The following is a 23,694-nucleotide window of genomic DNA, read 5'->3' as shown; positions in this document are numbered from 1 at the left end:
CCCGAGAGCAGCCCTGTGCCCCCAGGGTCCCCTGGCACCCCGGGAGATCAGAGAGGCAGGGCTGCAGCAGCCCCGGCAAACCACACCCTGAACCCACCCAAGAGCTCTACGCTGACAAATCAGACAGGAAGCACTCGGGAAGCCAGAAACACTACAAAATAAAAACACAAAGCCAGAAACAACCAAAATAGCCAGCAATAAAGAATTAAATACATCGCGTTAGGTATCTAAATAGAGTATGACGCAGAGAATTTAAATAGTGTTAAAAGTACAGATTCAGTTGTGGGGGACATGCTCACACACGACACCAAGGTGAAAAATGACTCGAGAAAAGCACAGGACACAGTTACCCTGAGGGGTGTGTGTCCTGGCCGCGGGGGCAGAGGAACCGCCACTAGGCCACCCCACTCCTGGGCCATCATCACTCACTCCTGGAGGCAGCCCAGACACACACCAAGAAGGCAGGGGGCGCACTGGAGCCCTCCGTCTGCTCGGGCTGCTCACGTGCATGGCATACAGGACACACAGGACCCACACGTGGAACACAAGAAGCAGGACAGAGCCCGGTGGACGACGGCATTTGTGCAACAGCAGAAGGGACATGTGGCACCTCGGGGGTCACGGCCAACCCAGCTGCACACACTCACACGCCCTGAGCCGACGGAGATGCACAACAGGGCCTCGAAACACCACGGCAGGGGTGGGGGGGGATCCCGTCCACAGGAGACAAACCCACAGTCGCCAGACAAGGCCGGGCCACAGGAGATCAGAGGTGGGAACAGCAAGTGGTCGCCAGGGGTACAGGGATTCTGTGCCGGTGTGAAAAAGTTCTGGAATCAGGTGGTGATGGCCACACACCATGAAGAACGGACATCGCTAAAGCGCACTCTATTAATGTATAAGATGGCATGTGAGTCCCATCACAGAGCTGCCCAGAGTGGGTGGTGGGTCACAGGAGGCTACGGGCAGACAAACTGCCTTGGTGCGGGCCAGGGCCTCCCAAGCTCTCTGCCAGGCCCACATATCACTTTTATGATCAGGAGAAGGAAAGATAAACGTGGTCCTTGAGCCCAGCAAACACACACGCTAGCACTGCTGGTCCGGATGCGTGGGCAGCAGGTGGCATTCCACCAGGCCGGGCGGCATGCGGCCGTGGTCACCACTGTGCCCAGGATGGAAGAGCACACAGTAGATCCTCAGGCAGCCTGCCAGCATATGGGCCCGTGGCACGCCAACGCCACACCTGGCCACCTGAGGTCATGGGAGCTGCCTGGTGACACCCATGTCTGCAGAGCACACAGCCGGGAGCCTGCCTGGGAAGCCTCAGCAAACGGGCACAGCCACTTGCTTTCAGGTCACTTTGTTAATTTCTGCAGCCTGGTGGAGGCTGAAGGCTCAGCCGTCCACAAATGGGTCTTCATCCCCAGCCAACCCCACCCTGGCCCGGGAGGAACCCAGGCTGACCCTCGACCCAGGCGCAGCAGGATCAGGCCAGGGCACCCAGTGGGCCCTGCCCCTGGCCACAGAGCAGCCTGCACCCAGGAGTCCCCAGCTCATCACCTCCTAGCTGAGAGCACTCGCACCTCCTGGCACCTGTGACAAGGAGACAAGGCCACAGACCTACTTCTCCACGGGGCTGAGTTAACTCCTGGAAGCGCGTCAGCTGCACAGTCGTGCTCACTGCTCCGTCCACGTCCCAGCCCTGCAGCACCCACCACTGATGGGAGACCCTGAGACACAGGGCCGGCTGGGCCACCTCTCACCACGCACGCACACCTGGGCCAGACCCCAGGGCCCCACGCACGTGTGCCTGTGTGCGCAGAGGCAGAGGAGGGGCCGGGGGCTGCAGTGATACGCAGTGGAGTGTTGCTATAGCAACTTGGATTCCATGTCAAACACAGCGCCAACCAGGCACCCCAGGCACCCCGAGAACGGTGCCCAGAACAGCCACGGGGAAGCAGGGATTGCTGACAGCACCAAAGGGTGGTTGGGATGCTGGGCACACAAGCCCTTCCCCCACCCCACCTGCCACTCCGCTCCCACCCCAGCCCCTCCTACCACCCTCCCCGGAAAGGCCACGGGAGGCCCGGCTTCAGGGCCTGGCTCTGCCCACCACCCTGCTGCCTGCCCATCAGCCGAGCCCCCAGGATGGCAGCGGGCAGGGAGCATGGAGACTGGGCCTGAGTCACGAGGGCAGGGGCGGCAGCCCACGGCACAGCTGCAGCGGCCAGGAGTCATGCCCCCCACAGACCCCAGACTTCCAGGGAGAGGCGTGGGGGTGGAGGAGGGTCATGGTGGAAGCGGGAGCTGGGGGCCCCGTTCCCTGGAGCACAGCCCGCTCGGGACGGGAGCCAGCCCGTTTTCTGGGGACAAGCCCCCATCAGGCCCGGGACTTGCAGCCCATGGCCACCATGTCATTTAACCTTGGGGAAGGAGCCTCTGCTGTTTCACGCCACAGATAGGAGACTGAGGCTCAGGCAGGTTAGGAACCTGCCCAGGAAGGAACCTGCCCAGGAAGCCCAGATGACCTGAGACAAGGTGGGATCCAGACCCAGGTCTGTCTCCAGACAAAGCCTGTGCTGCACTGGCCCCCTACTTGGCAGTGGACACATCAGACCGGAGCTCAGGACACGCGTGGGTGTCTCAGCCCAGCTCCCCCAGCAGAGGCCAGAGACGCAAGGACAGCCAAGGTCATCCAACGAGACAGCCAAAGCCCCAGGACTCTCCCTAGCCCTTCGTGGGGAGCCACCGACCGCGGCAGCGTCCTGAGGACAGGCGTGCTGACGGTACCACTGGCTGCAGGAAAACGGGACAGGCACATACCTGCCACCTCGATCCCAACGGCAAAGGCTTTATGCTTCTTCTCCCTGTGGGGAGGGAGGAGACTCTCACTGTCCCGGGCGAAGACAGGCACACACTCGCTAAGTTCATGGAAGGCCCCGGTGTGGGAAGGCTGGGGCCCTGGGGAAGCCCCCACCACACAGAGGGAGCAGGGAGGCATGGGCTCGGTGTGCTGGGAGCCGGGCGTGCTTCTGGAAGCACCATCACCACCATCACTGCTTAAGTGTCCCGGGGGGTGGCTCCCTCCCAGCCTCACCCACCCTCAGGAGCAGCACCAACAGTAGCATGACTGGACAGGAAACTCCCGCCCTCCCCCACCCCTCAGCCCCCATTCATGGAAGCAGGGTGCCCTCCGTGAGCCACCAGCCCCATGGCGACCCCCAGGCGACCTGCCTCCTCACAGACAACAGGACGAAGCCATGCTGAGGAGACAGAGGCTGGGAGACAGCTTGCAGTCTGCTGCTTTCACAGGAGAAACGTCAGCAACTTAACTGGCTGAGGACAAGACCCCTCCCACAGGAGGGGTGGGTGGCAACAGGAAGATGGGGATCCCCCTTTTTGCAGACGGCAAAGGTAAATCACAAGTGTCACTGCCCACAGTGACAGGCAGGAGGTGTGGGCTGGGCCCCAAACCCCCGCTCTGTGCCCAGGAGCTGAAAGTGCAGACCCAGCTGGAGGAGCCCCTGGGGAAAGGAGAGCTTGCCCTCAACCCCTAACCCACAGCAACTCCCTGCAACCCCTCCCGACTGCCCACCCACGACGCAGGGCAGGCCGGTGGCTCCCGCCCTGCCCCAAGGCCTGCAGGGAGGAGGCGTCCATGGGTAGGATGGGCTGGCAGGACAGAGGCGCCTGCGGAGCTGTCCGTGGTGCTGAGCACAACGGGCCCAGAGACAGTCCGGCTGGCCCTCAACTAATGCTGCTGCTGCTGCTAAGTCACTTCAGCCATGTCCGACTCTGTGAGCCCCCACAGACAGGCTCCGCCGTCCCTGGAATTCTCCAGGCAAGAACACTGGAATGGGTTGCCATTTCCTTCTTCAGTGCATAAAAGTGAAAAGTGAAAGTGAAGTCGCTCAGTGTGTCTGACTCTTAGCGACCCCATGGACTGCAGCACACCAGGCTCCTCCATCCATGGGATTTTCCAGGCAAGAGTACTGGAGTGAGGCGCCATTGCCTTCTCCGCAACTAAAGTCAATTAATGTCAATGATAATGTCAAATAATAGAAGGGGAAAGACTAGCAATCTCTTCAAGAAAATTGGAGATATCAAGGGAATATTTCATGCAAGGATGGGCACGTTGAATGACAGAAACAGTAAGGACCTAACAGAAGGAGAAGAGATTAAGAAGAGAATACAAGAATACACAGAACTATACAAAAAAAAAGTCTTAATGACCAGCATAACCACGATGGCGTGGTCACTAACCTAGAGCCAGATATCCTGAAGTGTAAAGTCAAGTGAGCCTTAGGAAGCATTACTGAGAACAAAGCTAGTGGAGGTGATGGAATTCCAACTGAGCTATTTAAAATCCTAAAATATGATGCTACTAAAGTGCTGGACTCAATATGTCAGCAAATTTGGAAGACACTGCAGTGGCCACAAGACTAGAAAAGGTCAGTTTTCATTCCAATCTCAAAGAAAAGCAATGCCAAAGAATGTTCAAACTACAGCACAATTGTGCTCATTTTGCATGCTAGTAGGTAATGCTCAAAATCCTTCAAGCTAGGCTTCAGCAGTATGGTAGTGAACAAAGAACTTTCAGGTATTCAAGCTGGGTTTAGAAAAGGCACAGGAACCAGAGATCAAATTGCCAACATTTGCTGGATCATAGAGAAAGCAAGGGAATTCCAAAAGCTTACTTCTGCTTCATTGACTACGTAAAAGCCACTGACTGTCCATATCACAACAAACTGGAAATTCTTAAAGAGACAGGAATACCAAACCCCCTTTCCTGTTCCCTGAGAAATCTGAATGCAAGAGAAGAAGCAACAGTTAAAACCTTACATGGAACAACTGACTGGTTTAAAGTTGGGAAAGGAGTACATCAAGGCTGTGTACTGTCACCCTGTTTATTGAACTTCCATACAGAGTACATTATGCAAAATGCTAGGCTGGATGAATCACAAGCTGGAATCAAGATCGCCGGGAGAAATATCAACAACCTCAGACATGCAGATGACACCACCCTTATGGCAGAAAGCAAAGAACTACAGAGCCTTTTGATGGGGGTGAAAGAGGAGAGTGAAAAAAACTGGCTTAAAACTCAACATTCGAAGAACTAATAAGGTCATGGCATCCCATCCCATCACTTCACAGCAAATATAAACGGGAAAACGTAGAACCAGTGACAGATTTTATTTCCTTGGGCTCCAAAATCACTACAGTCAGTGACTACAGCCACAAAATTAAAAGACGCTTGCTCCTTGGAAGGAAAGTTATGACAAACCTACACAGCATATTAAAAAGAGGAGATATCACTTTGCCGACAAAGCTCCATATAGTCAAAGCTATGGTTTTTCCAGTGGTCACATAAGGATGTGGGAGTTGGACTAGAAAGAAGACTGAATGCCAAAGAATTGATGCTTTCAAACTGTGGTGTTGGAGAAGACTCTTGAGAGTCCCTTGGACTGCAAGGAGATAAAATCAGTCAATGTTACAGTAAATCAACCCTGAGTGTTCATTGGAAGGACTGATGCTGAAGCCGAAGCTCCAATGCTTTGGCCACCTGATGTGAAGAGCCAACTCGTTGGAAAAGGCCCTGATGCTGGGAAAGAATGAAGGCAAAAGAAGAGGCAGACTGACAATGAGATGGTTTGACAGCATCACTGACTCAGTGGACATGAATTTGAGCAAACTCCGGGAGATACTGAAGGACGGGGAAGCCTGACATGCTGCAGTCCATGGGCTGCAAAGAGTCGGACACGACTTAACAACTGAACCACAACATGAATGAGTCCAACTTCTCCAGTCAAAGAAAAAACAATTCTCAGGTTAGAGGGTAAAGCAAATCCAACCTCATGTGCATGTAAGAAACACTCATGAAGGAAGCAGGAGGCGACAGGCAGACGGATCGTGAAGGCACGCTAGGCACATGGAGGGGTGGGCAGCCCTTTGTAACCCACAGTTGGGGAGCACAGAGACAAGGCAAAGGGCAGGGTTAAGGGTAAAAATGATATTCGTCCACAGGCGCCAGTAGTCGCAGGAGACACAGGAGGAAAGGACAGAAACACTCACACAGGAATGCAATTCACTTCTCTGTCAACGACAGAGCAGGTGGACAAAAGTTAAGACACACGTGACCCACACACAGTCAGGTGGTGACACTGACCAGGACACACACTGGCCGCTGACACCCAGAAGACAGAGCAGATCTCCTTTCCTAGCACCTGCGGAAAACTGACAACTGACTCCGTGTTAGAAACACAAGAAGAACCTCGTGAAACCCAAAAAGTTCAAAAGAGAACAACTGAAACTCTCTGATCAAAATGCAGTTAAAACTAGAGCAACAACAGAACCAAGAAATCAAAAGATGCTTTTAAGACTTACTCCTCAACAGCTTTTGGACCAGAAAAGAGACTGCAGACCAAAATGACAGCCCTTCCAGACAGCACTGATAAGGAAAACACACTATCAGAACTTAAGGAAGGCCCTTTAAATAGCAAACACTTTTCTGAAAAGAACAGAAACAAATGAATCAATCATCTAAACACCTAGAGAAAAGAACGATAAGATAAACTAGGAGAGAGCAAAAGAAATTAACTACAAGCAAAAAGTGGTGCATTCAGAAGCAGAAAACAAGGGAATTAATTTCATAAAAATATCCAAAAGGTGAATCTTTGAAGAAGAAAAAACCCTACAGTGCAAACAAATAGCCAATCCAACCAAGAAAAAAAAAAAAAAAAAAAAAACAGAGCAAATACAAAGGAAATAATCACAGGAACCAAGGAAATTAAGAGAATAGTAAGCAATAACTGCACTCGAGTCTACATGAATAAATCTAACAACCTGGATGAAACTGATAATTTTCTAGGAAAATAAAATATCTATAACTGACCCCCCCCCCAAAAAAAGAAAGAAAAATATTAAAGGATTTTCTTCCTCCAAATAGAAACAGAACAGAAGAGCACCAGGTCCCAATAGTTTCACAAACTCTACCAACACCGTGCAGACCAAACGTGCGTGAGCCCGTGTGCCAGGCGCTCAGCTGTGCTCCACTCTTTGCAGCTCCCACCTAGTCCAATGCTATTCAACAACTCTGCAAGCACATCAGAAAGAAAACATCTCAATGATACCTACGAAGCAGGTGCAACCCTGGTGCCAAAACCGAAAAGAAAGCACACACCAGAAAAGAAAATGACGGACCCAGCTTCCTTATGAAAAGCAGTACAGATGATCAGTTAGCCAGTACAAAGCATCCAGCAGCACCTTCGAGGAATTCCACGTCAGACCACGTGAAGGGCATTCCAGGAACTCAAGAATGTCTCAGCATTAGCAGCTCCCCGGAGTATAGTTCATCATATGACTATGTCTAAGGAGAAAAGTCACACGATCATCCCATAGGTGATTAAAAAAAAAAACAACAACAACTAAACAAATTCAACAATAATTCTTCAGTTTTATTACAAATAAGATGCTCAATAAAATGGGCAGCACAGGCTCTTCCCTGACATATGAAAGGCCTGTGTCTCATTCCAAACCCATGTCTGCCCCACGGGGAAACCCCAGGCGTGCCCGCCAAGAGATGCCCAACACCAGCATGACTGTTCCCCAGAATGCTAGAGGATCTGTTCACACGAGCAGGGACAAGAAGGAGCCCAGAATGCAGAAACTGGAAGGGAAGTTTAAATGTCACTACTTGCAGCTGCTAAGACTGGGTACCTGGAGAACCCAAAAAAATTACCTAAAAAATAGCAGAATTCAGCAAGGCAACACGGGACAAAATCAAGAGTAGTCACATATGCATACACAGACAGAGGATATGCAGAAGAGACTCCTAACCACAACATTTAAAAAGACATGGGACTCGCCTGGTGGTCCAGTGATTAAGACTCCCTCCGTGTTTCTACTCCAGGGGACATGGGTTTAATCCCTGGTCAGGGAACTAACATCCCTCAAGCAATGCAGTACAGCAAAAACTAATAATAACAATAATAATAGATAAAATTCCTGCAAATAAAGAAAATGTGAAAGCATTACAGAAGAGGAGACCTAAGAAGCAACCGAGAAAATACAACACCTTCAGAAGCAAGACTCAACGTCATAAAGACATCACTGTCCCTGATTGGTACATTTAACACAATCCAATCCAAAGCCAATCAGGTTTTAGGGATGCAAATATGTGTATGTGTCTGAAGGGACTGAGTAAAGAACAAGCAAGCTAATTCAGAGTTCGTATGTAAAGATAACCTAGAACAGGCAAAAAAAAAAAAAAAAGACAAAAAAGCAATGAGTTCTTTGAGATACTGAAACACAGCAGTAAGTGAAAGTGAAAGTGAAGTCGCTCAGTCGTGTCCGACTCTTTACAACCCTGTGGACTGTAGCCCACTAGGCCCCTCCGTCCATGGGATTCTCCAGGCAAGAATACTGGAGTGGGTTGCCATTTCCTTCTCCAGGGGATCTTCCCGACCCCAGGGATCGAACCCAGCTCTCCTGCATTGCAGGCAGACGCTTTAACCTCTGAGCCACCAGGGAAACACAGCATAAGGCCTTAATAATAAACAGAGACTACAGCTGCACACCGGGACAAGGCAGCAGCTGATAAGCAAACGTCATCAGTCCTGAGAGGACAGTGACGGTGGACGCGTCACACATGCTGCACACAGTACAGGGCAACAGCCGCTGAAACAGTGTGCCACGGCGGAAGACAAACGCAGAGCGACGGGACAGAATGGAGAGTCCAGAAACACACACACCGACAGCAGACAGATCTGCCACGCGTGCCAAGAACACACACGGGGAAAGGGCAGTCTCCACAACAAACGACGCCAGGAAACTGAAGCTGAACCTGGAAGACAATGAACTTGGATCCTATTGTACACCACAAATGCATGATAACTCAGTCAATTAAAGACTTACACAGAAGACCCCAAACTGTAAAACTGCGAGAAGAAAGCACAGGGACAAAGGTTCAAAACGTTGGTTTTGACAAAGATTTCATGGATATGACACCAAAACCTTCAAGTAACAGAAACAAACAACAACAAAAAAAAACAGCTGAATGGGACTACAACAAGTAAAAAAGCTGCTGCAAAGCAAAGGAAGTAACCATCGGCGTGAAAAGGCATCCACAGAACTGGAGGAGATATTTACAGGGAGATCTTCCTTGACGCACAATGGGGTTACACCGTGATAAACTCATTGTAAATTGAAGATGAATTGAAAATGCATTTAATACATCGAACTCAGCAAAGGTCACAGCTTAGCTTGGCCTTCCTGAAACGTGCTCAGAACAATCACATTAGCCTACAAGTGGGCAAAACCATCTAGCACCGAGCCTATTTTATACGAAAGTACGGACTGTCTCTTCCTGATGGCTCAGGTGGTAAAGATCGCCTGCAACGCAGAAGACGTCGATTCAGTACCTGGGTCGGGAAGATCCCCTGGAGGAGGGTGTGGAAACCCACTCCAGTATTCTTGCCTGGAGAATCCCACGGACAGAGGAACCTGGCGGGCAACAGTCCATGGGGTCGCAGAGAGTCGGACGGGACCGAGCAACTAAGCACAGATAAGCACGGGTGGACTGTCTCAGACTGAACGCTGCTGCAAACGAATACGGAACTCGGCCAGGGCCCAGCTGTGCACGCCTGTGCTCTCAGGGCTGACGGGGTGCTGCCCGCTGCCCAGCATCAGGAGAGAGCACCAGCCACCCTGCCTCACTGGTCCAGGAAAAGATCAAATTCAGAACTCGAAACATGGACGCGTATCACTTTCACATCGTGAAAAGTCAAACACTGCAAGGTTGTTAAGACCATCATAAGTATAGCATGATGTGTATCTAATACGGGGTTAATCTCCAAAACATATAAGGAACTCCTACGATTCAATAGCTTAAAAAAGAGAAAACTAACACATCACCCAATTATAAAATGGGATGAGGACTTGAACAGACATTTTTCTAAAGAAGACATACAAGCAGCCAAGAGGAGCATGAAAAGATGCTCAGTGTCACTAACCATCAGGCAGACGCAGATCAAAACCACAGTGAGACGTCACCTCACCCCTGGCAGAAGAGCCACGATCAAAAACAAGAGAGCGTGAGAGAGTCCGTGCTGGCGAGGATGTGGAGAACCTGGAACCTGGAACACTGACAGCAGAGATGCAATATGGCACAGCTGATACGGCAAACAGCAGGAAGCTTCCTCAAAAATTAAAAACAGAACTGCCATACGATTCAGCAATCCCACTTCTGAGCATTTGGAGAAGAAAATGGCAACTCACTCCAGTATTCCTGCCTGGGAAATCCCATGGACAGAGGGGAGCATGGTGGGCTACCCATGCTCCACGGGGTCACAGAGAGTCAGATACAACTTGGCAACCAAACCAAAGGGCTTCCCTGGTGACTCAGCTGGTGGGGAATCTGCCTGCAGGGCAGGAGCCCCAGGTTCATCCCCTGGGCCAGGAGCATCCCCTGGAGAAGGGAATGGCAACTCGCTCCAGTATTCTTGCCTGGAGAATCCCACAGACAGAGGAGCCTGGTGGGCTACAGTCCACGGGGTCACAAAGAGTCGGACACAACTGAGCAACTAACACAACACATATGATTCAGTGATCCCACTTCTGAGCATTTATTTGAAAGAATTAAAATCAGGATCTCGGACAGATGCCCCCCATGGTCACCGCAGGGTCATTCACAGCAACCCAGACATAGAGACAACCTCAGTCCCACCTGCAGATGAAGATGAGGTCCACGTGGTGGACATGCTTCAGACTTAAAAAAAAAAAAAACAAATTCTGCCATGTGCGACAACATATGGACCTTGAGGACATTATGCAAAGTGAAATAAGCCAGTTACAGAAGGACAAACAGGGCGTGACTCCACCTGTATAAGACACCTAAAACAGTCCAGGGACTTGCCTGGCGGTCCAGTGGTTAAGAATCTGCCTTGTAACACAGGAGACCCAGGTTCAATCCCTGGTCAGGGAACTAAGGTCCCACAGGCCACAGGGCAACTAAGGCCAGAAGCCACACAGAAAAGACCCATAATGATCCAAGGAAGATCCCAGGTGCCACAACTAAGGCCCAACACAGCCAAAGAAAATAAATGAATAAATTTTTAAAAAATAAATAAATAAAATAGTCTCATTCAGAGAACCACTGAGTAGAACAGTGGTTGCCAGGGGCTGGGCCGGGGAAGAGGGGAGCTGCTAATCACCAGAAAAAAGCTGCAGGGAAGCAAGACAATGCGGTTCCAGAGCACGGCTGGCAATGCTGCACCTGGACAGCAGGATGCAGCACTCGTACCGTGCATGCCGCGCGGCACTGTGCACTTCAGTCTGTGAAGAGAGTTCAGTTCAGTTCAGTCGTCTCTGCCTCTCTGCGACCCCATGAACTGCGGCACGCCAGGCCTCCCTGTCCATCATCAACTCCCGAAGTTTACCCAAACTCATCTCCATTGAGTCGGTGATGCCATCCAACCATCTCATCCTCTATCATCCCCTTCTCCTCCCGCCCTCAATCTTTCTCAGCATCAGGGTCTTTTCAAATGAGTCAGTTCTTTGCATCAGGTGGCCAAAGTATTAGAGTTTCAACTTCAACATCAGTCCTTCCAATGAACACCCAGGACTGATTTCCTTTAGGATGGACTGGTTGGATCCCCTCGCAGTCCAAGGGACTCTCAAGAGTCTTCTCCAACACCACAGCTCAAAAGCATCAATTCTTCGGCACTCAGCTTTCTTTATAGTCCAACTCTCACATCCATACATGACTACTGGAAAAACCATAGCCTTGACTAGATAGACCTTTGTTGACAAAGGTATATCTCTGCTTTTTAATATGCTGTCTAGGTTGCTCATAACTTTCCTTCCAAGGGGTAACCGTCTTTTAATTTCACGGCTACAATCACCATCTGCCGTGATTTTGGAGCCCAGAAAAATAGTCAGACACTGTTTCCACTGTTTCTCCATCTATTTGCCATGAAGTGATAGGACTGGATGCCACGATCTTAGTTTTCTGAATGTTGAGCTTTAAGCCAACTTTTTCACTCTCCTCTTTCAACAAGAAGCTCTTTAGTTCTTCTTCACTTTCTGCCATAAGGGTGGTGTCATCTGCATATCTGAGCTTATTGATATTTCTCCCAGCAATCTTGATTCCAGCTTGTGCTTCATCCAGCCCAGCATTTCTCATGATGTACTCTGCATATAAGTTAAATAAGCAGGGTGACAATATACAGCCTTGACATACTCCTTTTCCTATTTGGAACCAGTCTGTTGTTCCATGTCCAATTCTCACTATTGCTTCTTGACCTGCATACAGCTTTCTCAAGAGGCAGGTCAGGTGATCTGGTATTACCATCTCTTTCAGAATTTTCCAGTTTACTCTGATCCACACAGTCAAAGGCTTTGGCATAGTCAACAAAGCAGAAATAGATGTTTTTCTGGAACTCTCTTGCTTTTTCGATGATGCAGCGGATATGTTGGCAATTTGATCTCTGGTTCCTCTGCCTTTTCTAAAACCAGCTTGAACATTTGGAAGTTCACCGTTCATGTATTGCTGAAGCCTGGCTTGAAGAATTTTGAGCATCACTTTACTAGCATGTGAGATGAGTGCAATTGTGCAGTAGTTTGAGCATTCTTTGGCATTGCCTTTCTTTGGGATTGGAATGAAAACTGACCTTTGCCAGTCCTGTGGCCACTGCTGAGTATTCCAAATTTGCTGGCATATTGAATGCAGCACTTTCTCAGCATCGTCTTTTAGGATTTGAGATAGCTCAACTGGAATTCCATCACCTCCACTAGCTTTGTTCGTAGTGATGCTTCCTAAGGCCCCTTGACTTCACATTCCAGGATGTCTGGCTCTAGGTGAGTGATCACACTATCGTGATTATCTGGGTCATGAAGATCTTTTTTGTACAGTTCTTCTGTGTATTCTTGCCACCTCTTCTTAATATCTTCTGCTTCTGTTAGGTCCGTACCATTTTCGTGTGTGTTTTTTTTTCATTTCTGTCCTTTATTGAGCCCATCTTTGCATGAAATGTTCCCTTGGTATCTCTAATTTTCTTGAAGAGATCTCTAGTCTTTCCCATTCTATTGTTTTCCTTTATCTCTTTGCATTGATCGCTGAAAAAGGCTTTCTTATCTCTCCTTGCTATTCTTTGGAACTCTGCATTCAAATGGGTAGATCTTTCCTTTCCTCCTTTGCTTTTCACTTCTCTTCTTTACACAGCTATTTGTAAGGCCTTCCCAGACAGCCATTTTGCTTTTTTTCATTTCTTTTTCTTGGGGATGGTCTTGATCCCTGTCTCCTGTACAATGTCATGAACCTCCGTCCATCGTTCATCAGGCACTCTATTAGATCTAGTCCCTTAAATCTATCTCACTTCCACTGTATAATCATAAGGGATTTGATTTAGGTCATACCTGAATGGTCTAGTGGTTTTCCCCACTTTCTTCAATTTAAGTCTGAATTTGGCAATAAGGAGTTCATGACAGTCAGCTCCTGGTCTTGTTTTTGCTGACTGTATAGAGCTTCTCCATCTTTGGCTACAAAGACTATAATCAATCTGATTTCAGTGTTGGCCATCTGGTGATGTCCATGTGTAGAGTCTTCTCTTGTGTTGCTGGAAGAGGGTGTTTGCTATGACCAGTGCATTCTCTTGGGAAAACTCTAACAGCCTTTGCCCTGCTTCATTCTGTACTCCAAGGACAAATTTGCCTGTTACTCCAGGTGTTTCTTGACTTCCTACTTTTGCAGTCAAGTCCCGTATAGTTAAAAGAACATCTTTTTTGGGTGTCAGACTAAAATGTCTTGAAAGCCTTCATAGAACCGTTCAACTTCAGCTTCTTCAGCATTACTGCTTGGGGCATAGACTTGGATTACCATGATACTGAATGGCTTGCCTTGGAAACAAACAGAGATCATTCTGTCGTTTTTGAGGTTGCATCCAAGTACTGCATTTTGGACTCTTTGTTGACTATGATGGCTACTCCATTTCTTCTAAGGGATTCCTGCTCACAGTAGTAGATATAATGATCATCTGAGTTAAATGCACCCACTCTAGTCCATTTTAGTTCGCTGATTCCTAGAATGTCAACGTTCACTCTTGCCATTTCCTATTTGACCACTTCCAATTTGCCTTGATTCATGGACCTAACATTTAAGGTTTCTATGCAATATTGTTCTTTACAGCATCGGATCTTGCTTCTATCACCAGTCACATCCAAAACTGGGTATTGTTTTTGCTTTGGCTCCATCCCTTCATTCTTTCTGGAGTTATTTCTCCACTGATCTCCAGTAGCTTATTGGGCACCTACCAACACGGGGAGTTCCCCTTTCAGTATCCTATCTTTTTGCTTTTATATACTGTTCATGGGGTTCTCAAGGCAAGAATACTGAAGCGGTTTGCCATTCCCTTCTCCAGTAGACCACATTCTGTCAGACCTCTCCACTATGACCTGTCCGTCTTGGGTGGCCCCACACGGCATGGCTTAGTTTCATTGATTTAGGCAAGGCTGTGGTCCGTGTGATTAGATTGGCTAGTTTTCTATGATTGTGGTTTCAGTCTGTCTGCCCTCTGCTGCCCTCTCTCAGCGCCTACCGTCTTACTTGGGTTTCTCTTACCTTGGACATGAGGTTATCTCCTCACGGCCACCCCTCCTGACCTTGGACATGGGGTATCTCCTCTCCACCACTCCTATGCCATGCAGCCACACAGGTCTTAGGTAAAGTGCTCTTATCCCAATAAACACATAATTTTAAATTCTAAACACAAATGGCAGTTTGGAGCATGGCTAAGCTAGCCCCTAAAACCAATGGGGGAAGAAATGGACTCTTTAATAACCCGGACAGGACTATCGATAAATCATCTGGAAAAAATTAAGGTCAGATCCATATCTCACACCATATGCCAGAATAAAATACAAATGAATAAAAACTTTAAAAGCAAATCAACGAGAATGAGAAGAAAACACAGGATTTCTTTTTGACCTCGAAGCAAAGAAGGCTTCATCAACTACAACTCAAAATCCAAGCGCCACATATGAAAGCTGACGGATCTGATGGCATGAAAGTGGCAAGACAGTGAGGACGACAAAAGGCGGCAGCAAATGCCTGGAATCCAGCTGACACTCAGAGAGCCCACGTCCACAATCAACAGGGAAAACAAAACCAACAACGCGGCTTTCAAAACACGAACAAAGTCAAGGAACAGAAAGCTCCCAAGGAAAACACAAATGGCTCTTTGATACATTAAAAGATACCAAGTTCATTCATCACATAGGCAAGGCAGACTGTCCCCCTCTGAAGCCTGATCACACTCAGCGTGGGAGCGGCTGGAGGACCAGCACCCACAACTCCCGAGGGTGTGTGGATCGGGGCACCCCTTTGGTGGGGGGCGCTGGCAGTGTGTCCTAATGAGGAAGGTCTGAGTCTTCCGACCCAGAGCATACATCCTACAAACACGCACCAGATGACATATGAACCAGTCATTCGTTCTGTCATACTCAAAGACTGAAAAAAACCTAGATCTCTATCAACAAGAGACTATGTTAAATTGATTCTGAAATATCCACATTTGAACCATTCTGCAGTTGTCGACAAGGAAAAAAGAAGCTCTCTGTACTGCCGGGGGAAGACCTCCAGGACTCTCTGGTTTGTGGCGGGGGGCCGGGGGTGGGGGTTTAAGTTTCTTATTTGGTTGATAATCATATTCTTATATATGTGGAAAGACAGGTAAGGGACCAGCAGCAGAGCCACGTGTGGAGACGTGGAGCTGGCCCGCTGGGATGGGGAGGCCCTTACCTCTCTGCTGCCAGCGTCCTTGTGTGTCTCTTTAATGTGTGTTTCTAGATTCACGCAGTTACTCACCTGGCAGTGCCAGATTTCAGCTGCAACTCTCGGGATCGTCCTTCTTCGCTGCGCCACGCACCATCTTTCAGTTACTCTGCGCAACCCCGTGGACTGTCGCCCACCAGGCTTCTCTGTCCATGGGATTCTCCAGGCAAGAATACTGGAGTGGGTTGCCATTTCCTCCTCCAGGGGATCTTCCAGACCCAAGGCTCAAACCCACGTCTCCTGCATCTCCTGCACTGAGAGGCGGAATCTTTACCTCTGTGCCACCTGGGAAGCCTGGCTGCAGCACAGGGGAATCTATTCGTGACACACAAATGCTTAGTTGCGGCATGTGGGATCAAGTTCCCGGACCCTGCGTTGAGAGTGCGGAGTCTTAGCCACTGGACAACCAGGAAAGTCCCTTCCTTATACGTTTTTACTTTCGAACTATGTAAACTTTTCAAAAAGCACAAGGCACTGGGACAGTTAGACTGCGGTCCATTCACACCGCAGAACGGCAGACCCAGTGACAAAAAGCAGCAAAGTACAGATACGTGTGACAAGCAAGAAAAACCTCCAGGGAATTACACCACATGAAAAGAGTCAGTCCGCAATGGCTACATACTGTCTGATTCCATTTGCATAACACTCTTGAAATGACAGAAGAAAAAAGAAGGACAGGCTGGGGCTTCCTAGGAATTCAGGAGGGCGAGGGTAGCAGGGAGGTGGGTATGGCTACAAGAGCAACACCACGTGACAGAACAGCCTGTATTTCCACCGCATCCTTGCTGGTATCTTGGGTGTGACTCTGTGCTACAGCTTCCTGAGAAACCGGGTAAAGGCACACAGGAGGCTCGGAATCCGTTCCTACAATGTGAACACACAACGTGGTGAAATATAAAGCTTAAAAGACACTGGGCTGCTGGCGTCCATGTCCGAGGCCGCCAGGTGGACAGAATAGAGGACGCATTCAGCCTGGCCTGGTTCCTGAGCGCTGGCCCCCTGGAACGTGGGGACCATAGGAGGGGACCCCCGCACGGCTCACCCTCTCTCTGGGCACAGGGCAGTCCCAAGAGGAAAGGGCAAGCAAGGGGAGGAAGGGCGCCCTTCCCAAGGTACAAGCCGCCTTGTGGCTTGACATTGCTGGCACCTGGGGGGTGCTCGTCACTGCAGCAAGACCTACCCGACACTGCCAGGACTTCCGCTCATCCAACCCCATCCACACCTGCCTGACTTCACTCTTGCCCAGATGGCCATCCTGGCTCTTAAGACAGAGCCCTGCCTGCATGTTGCCCGTGGGGCCCCTCCTCCACGGGCCTCCAAGCCCTTGCACAGGTGGGCAGCAGCGCACACTGCCAGACAGGAAGCCAGACAAGGCTGCACCCCACAGCAGCAGGCGTCTCAGGCCTCGACCACCCCCTCCCCAGTGTAAAACGAGGGCAGAGCCAGCTTTAGAGCTTTCCAGCTGCAGGATCCTTTCTTCAAACACAATCATCCCCAGAGAGCTCACACAGAATGGGGGAGACCAGAGCTGCTCTGGGTGAAGGGAGAAGGAGCAGGCAGCTGGGTTGACTAGAAGCCCCCAGTTCCAGGGGCCCCCTCCCACCACTGGTCCAGCAGCTCTCCACAACCCCACACTGATGACGCTCTGGATAAAGCCCAGGTTCTGGGGCTGGATTCATGGTCCTGCTCCCAGCCTGCCCTGCACTTTGCGGCCTCAGGAAAACAGACATCCCCTCTCCCCTCCTCCCTGCTCTGACCGGCAGCTCTAAGACCAGGTGGGGTTGGCGCCCGGCCATTCCAGCCAGCGAGGCAGCAGAGCTGACCCCAGAGGACAGGTTTGGGCAGCCGAGAAGTCAGCCCAGTCGACCAGAGGCTGAAAAGACATCCAGGTCACACTGCCAGAGCTGTGAAGGCCAAGTGCAACAGGCAGCCTGATGCTGCAGACTGGCCCCTGGGCAAGAAGAGCCAGGACACTGAGAGAGGACTGGGGGGTGCAGGGACCAGCTGGGACATCAGCCCTGCAAGTGAAGCCTTTCTGGACCCTGGCTCTGGAGCTCAGGCCCATCTCCCACCCTCGCGAGCTCATTAGCACCCTGGCAGGAGGAGAGCAGGCCAGGGCAGGGATCCAGCTCCTCGTTAGCACGGCCACCGAGAGCCGGTGCTGAGGGCAGCCAGGCCTGGGCGGAGGCTGCTGGGCTACCGTGGGAGGGACTGGTTCCGGGCTGCTGGTGTGAAACGAGTCCTTTTCCAAACACTTGGCAGGAATGGATTATGGATCCCAGTGGAGGGCAGCCAGAGGTGGCTGGGCAGGAGGCGGGGGGATGCCCCCGGCTGGCGCTGACTCCTGAGCAGAGCTCTGATGCCCCCTCATCTCCTGAGGGGCCTGCCCTCCGTCCTCCCCAGGCAGCATCCCACCCGCCGCCACCACCCCGCACCCCCAATATCCAGCTTCCAAGTCAGTGTGGGTGCAGTCTGCACCCCCTCACAGAGGCCACATTCAGGGTCTGGCTTGGGCATCAGAAGACAGACACAGACAGACAGGTGCCCAAGCATAGCGCCTGATACCAAAGCCCTAATAATGCTTGACTAGACATGGACACCTTTCCACAGGACCTGGAGAGCAGCCGCGGCCAACGGCGGGCTCACTCTACCCTCCTTTCATCTGCAGCACTGGGAACCAGAACTCCAGGTTCCAGGCCAGCCTCCTCCCAACCCCAGCCAAAAACACACTTCCAGACCTGGGCTCCCTGATGCCCTCGACCCTTGCCTGGCTCTGCTTGAGAACATCGGTTCAACACTGAGGGGAGTTCAGGATTAAGTTTTTACCAGGGTAACCACCACCATCACCACAGACGTCCTCCAAGGGACAGGGCATCCTCCGGGCTGTAAGCAGCCTCCCATCCATCTTCTGGGAGGCAGCAGAGCAGGAGTGCTGGGTGGGCAGGGCGGCAGAGTGGTCAGCAGGCTCAGGAGCCAGCGGGCTGAGTTCGAATCCCGGCCGCTCACTTATGGGCCTGTGACTCTGGATAAGCTACCCGGCCCTAGGAAGTATCCTGATCTTAGGAATGTAAGGAACCCAGCAGCTGCGGGCAGACCCCAGGGGCCCGTAAGCGGTGGTGACCATCACAGCTACGATACGAAGAGAGTGACAACGGTCAGTTCTCGCGTGTTCCCACGAGTGTGCTGCACAAGCAGGCCGGAGCCAGCTCGCCGGAGCCACAGGGCTGCTCAGAAGCGGGGCGGCCACACCAGCCTCCCGGACACTCCCTGACTCCCACAGCCCCTCCCAGGGCCTCGGCGCCCGCACCTCGGCAACAGCACTTCCAACTCACCTTCTATCGCTAGTGCTCCGTTCTCTATCACGCCACCTAATCTTCTTCACAACAATTATGCCGGGAGCCAGCGTGAGGAACTCTGCCCGTGGCAAAGGTCATGAGGAAGGAGGCTTCGGCACAGGCAAAGGCGGGATCGAGCCTCAGGAAACCCCCTGTTCCCCAGCATCCACCCCCAAAACCAGAGTCTGCCTACTTTACTGCTTTATGCTCTCACCTACACCTCTGACTTTACGGGGGGCTGTCCCCCACCTCTCTCAGAGAAGCAGTTAACCTACAGCTCCAGTTAATAAAAATTCCTGGGCATGACAAGGGTGTCTCAGGTCAAACCTCTCTGCTGGCAGACTAGCTTGTGTGACAGGATTATCCACACTCTTGCTACTATGTACATGATTGTTTACAACCTCTCAACCATAAACAGCACAGAGAGTTTGGAGGATTTTGAAAGTGTTAGTTAGCATTGGGTTTTTCTAAAGATAAAAATTATGCTGGTGAAGGGTTTTTCATTTATGGGGCCAATGTTTGCTGCTAAATCCCCTGCCCTTATACATGTTAATGAATATATAACTAGCATATAGGAGAAATAAGTATTAACCTTTAAGATTAATCATGTTAAACCTTAGGCTAAGTAAATTCCTTTCTTAATTGTAACCCACTACACCCTCACCCTATAGGAACGCAACTTTATCTGGTACCTTCGGAGAGTGGTGCCTGGTTTAAGAAAAATCACCCCTGGAAAATAAGTTTTTTAGTTGACTGACCATTATCAGAAAGAAAGGATCATAAAATGTTAGTAGGCCCCCTGGCCAGAAGATGACGTAAAACCCCTAAGATCTTTTTGTATACATTTATATGAAGCACCTGATTTTGATAAAGGTCAGGACTGCCGACCCCCGCGTGACTTTAAAATTTCCGTTTGTCTCTATGCGTAACAAAAGGTATATAAGCAAACCTGAAAATAAAGAAAACGGATCAGTTTCTGGAAAGACTGATTCCCCCGTGTCTTTCTTTCTTGTTCTCCATTTTTCTGGCTGAATTCCCATCTGGAGCATGGGTACTCGCTAAGCCTGCTATTGCCCTGGCTTCTAAGATCCACGTGAGAGGGAGCCCAAGGTGGGGCACCGTCTGCTATTCAAGTGGGTGCCGGTGGCCTACGTGCAAATCTCTTGAGATTTTATTGGTATTCCGCGTAAACCAAGTTATTCAGCCTCTTTTTCTCCACTAGTATTTTCCTAACTACGCTATTTCTTTCTTATCTCCCTGCATATCTTTAATTAAGCAATTAACTCCTAGGACGCTGACTCCGTCCCTGCTTCGAATTACCCTGGATCCACCGGGGCTGGACCCTGGCACAATTATCACTATTTAAAACGGTCCTATTTATTACAGCAACAAGAATGCTATATGTCAGGTTCACTACTGTCTCCCAGATGATAGTGTGCACTAATATTTGTGGTACGAGTGACTGCCCTAAGCAGTTACTTTATCCACATTTCGTCTCTGATTCTCACGTCTGGCTTCAAGAAAATCTGTGAGTGGTATTTGCCTCCTCTGCCCTAAGGCACCCGCACAGGACAAGGACGTTCAGAGCAGAGAGCAAAGACATGTGCAAGAACCAGCATCAAACACCCCAGGGCAACATCGCTGGAGGAGGCAGAACAGGCCCCTTCACTCTGATCTGTTCATTCTCCCTTCACTTTCGTCTTTCATCACCCACTCCTCCATTTACGGATCCAGCAAACGCTTACAAGCCAGGCAGTGCTGGGTGTTCTGGCAGAAGACAGCCAAATCTCAGAGGCCGCTACCTTCACAGCCTAGCAAGCCCATCATTACTACTGATGTCACAAATCACCATTCAAATAAAAGAAAGAATTATGGCTGGACTGAGCCACCCAGATTAAATTCCTCTAGTAGCAAATAATACAATCAAAACAAACCCAGCAACCACAGACATGCCTGTGCACATTAAAAAAAAAAAAAAAAAAAAAAAGGTCGAACCAACAGTTTACTTCTCCCAAACACTAGTCCCAACACTAGTCAGAGAGCAAGCAAACTCTCAGTAACAAGCAGGGTGCTGTGAGCCACAGGCACAGACATGGCTGAACCAACCCAGGGGAGGTAGGGGACAGTTGGAGTACAAGGCATTCTAAGAGGAAGACAGAGACAGTCTCATATCAGTGACAAAAGACATGGGATGTGCAGGAAGTAAGAGGTTGTGCCCTGGCGTGCCACACGAAGCAAGTGGTGGAAGATGTGGCTGGAGCAGAAGGCAGGAACCAGGTCCCGACCGACCATCACCTTACAGGAGGGGACTTAAGGATTCCTATCTGCCCACAAGACCCAAAACCCCCAGACAGCAGTGCCTGTGCCTAGGCGCCCACCTCAGGGCCTGCAGAGGAGCACCCAGGGAAGGCAGCAGGGATACAGTCAGGGCAAACAAGCCAACAGAGGAGGAGAGAAATGTGCAGGGGGCCAGGAAGCTCCACCTCCTCCAGGAAGCCTTCCTGGATTGCCACTCTCCCACAGCCACTCCTGGGCAAGCATTTGCTGAACGAGGTTTCTACTGAGGACCTGCAGTGTATGAGGCTGAGCCACTAGGAAGTACCACTGTAACAGACCAAAGCACTCCAATACTGACATGCTTGCCCTGATGCGCCCTCACCCTGACACTGTGTCCACACTGGGGCTATAGTGAGAAACAATCGCAACCCCTGCCTCACGGGGACCCAGGATAAAGCAGAAAAAAAGCAAACAAGTGACAAACACAAAACATGAAGCGCTGGGAAGGAAAAGGGAAAGGACCTGAACCAGGGTAGTGATAGGAAAGGGTGGTCAGGAAAGTGGGCTGAGACCCACTGTAAGGACGGTGAGGAGCCATCCAGCCAGGAACCAAGACGTGGGCAGGAAGAGGGCAGGGGAGGAGAGAGCCAGGCGTAGCTGCCATGGCAGAGGCCCCTCTAGTCCCGCTGCTTCACCCTCAGAACTTTCTGCCGTGACCGCAGTATTCCAGGCCTGCGCCTCGCTAACTAGTGGCCGCCACGGTGGACGCCGCGCGTGGAGCCCAGAGGGCATGAGTGAGACTTCAGTCTCCCGACAGGAGGTCCCCGAAGAGCGTCCACTGAGGAAGTAGAGATCGGGGTCAACAAAAGGTGGACAGGCGGGAGAGCCCTCATCCTCGGTGCCCAGGAGGCACGTTTCAAGCCAAACGTGGAGGGAGGACAGGAAGGGCCGGAGAGGAGGCACGCGGGGCCGGGCTCTCCCTCGACGGCTGCCTCCCACTCGCGGACGATGAGGACCATCCCGGTGCCCAGCAAGTGGGCACCGGGGCCCCTGCACAAGCGCTCCGCCCCCGAGACCCGCCCCACCCATGGCCCCGCCCCCGAGACCCGCCCCACCCCTGGCCCCGCCCCCTGAAGGCCTCAGCCCACGGCAGCCCCGCCCCTCCCAGAGGCCCCGCCCGCCCCACGCGCGCCCCGCCCCGCCCCGCCCCCGGCCCCGCGAACACCGCGGGCCCCGCGGGCCCCGTGCGCCCCTTTCGGCACCGCCCCCGCCTTGGGGGGCGCGGCCCCGAGCCGACCCAGCCTCGCCCCGCCGGTCCGCCGCCGCCGGCCCGGCTCCGCCGCGCACAGCCGCCTCACCTGGGCCTGGGTAGCTCGCGGGCGCGCTCTGTGCGCTCTAGGCGGGCGGGGCGGGGCGGGGGCGGAGCCAGGACCCAAACATCACGTGACGACCCTCCCGGGCGGCGAGGGCCGCGAGGCGCCCCCGCCCGTCGCGTCAGCCAATGGCCGCAGAGCCACGGACACGCCGAGGGCGGTGTCCGGCTCGGAACTACAAGTCCCAAGGGCCCCGCGCGGGCGGCGGAAACGGCCTGGGACGGCGGCCGACTGGGCCAGAAAGCCTGCGCCCGGCGGGCGCGCTTGCGGTCGCCGGGATGTGTGGTCCTCGAGAGACACGAAGTACCGTGCATCAAGTACCGGCCTCGGGGCCGGCTTACTCGCTTCTCCGAGGCTATGTCTTCCCATCTGCGGAGCAGGGTCACTTAGACACGAAGTGGGAGGACTCGCTTCGGAGGCCCAACCAGATCTCCAGGGTCTGAGAGGCAGAGCCGCTGCGACGCAGTGACCACGCAGGGCCTGGAGTCGCGAGCCGAGGACAGAAGCGTCGGCGCCCAGGTCTAGGACGGCCCACGGGTACTGCCGAGAGGAGCCGCGCCCCTGGACGCCACACCTTGATCCGCACCTGCGGGGGCGCAGACCAAAGCCTTTCCGCGGAGGGCCTTATGGGGACGGGTCTCCAGAGCGCCCGGCTGTGGAGATTAGGATGCGGGGCCACGCCCCGTGCTGGGGCGGGTGGAGGGAAGGAGGGGAAACAGGACCACACCTCCTCCAGGACGACCGCCTGCAGAGTGTGCTTCCTGCCGACCCAGTTCCCCAACCCCCAACAGGGTAGTCTAGCGGCGTCCCAAGCTGTTTTGGCACCAGGGACCCGTGGAAGACAATTTTTGGGGCGAAAGGGGAATGGTCTGGGGCGTTGCAT

General features: G+C 51.8%; 1 protein-coding gene across 6 annotated transcripts in view; it reads right to left on the bottom strand.

Moving 5' to 3' along the window:
• TSNARE1 (t-SNARE domain containing 1) overlaps nucleotides 1–22,848 on the bottom strand; it is a 113,173-nt gene extending 90,325 nt beyond the window's left edge. For 4 of the 6 annotated variants that reach the window (XM_052651640.1, XM_052651642.1, XM_052651636.1 and 1 more), the window contains exon 1: nucleotides 22,134–22,244. In XM_052651640.1, the coding sequence (XP_052507600.1) occupies nucleotides 22,134–22,230 (97 nt within the window). In that variant the 5' untranslated portion in view covers nucleotides 22,231–22,244. Of the gene's footprint in view, nucleotides 1–22,133; nucleotides 22,245–22,796 lie in introns of those variants that run through there. The other 2 variants (XM_052651637.1, XM_052651639.1) reach the window with 1 other exon arrangement.
• Nucleotides 22,849–23,694: the final 846 nt, after the last annotated feature.

This window comes from Budorcas taxicolor, chromosome 14 (assembly GCF_023091745.1).
Source record: "Budorcas taxicolor isolate Tak-1 chromosome 14, Takin1.1, whole genome shotgun sequence".
Taxonomy (NCBI): Eukaryota; Metazoa; Chordata; class Mammalia; order Artiodactyla; family Bovidae; genus Budorcas; species Budorcas taxicolor.
The sequence above is the reverse complement of the archived record's forward strand: the minus strand, read 5'-3'. Positions and strand labels throughout refer to the sequence as shown.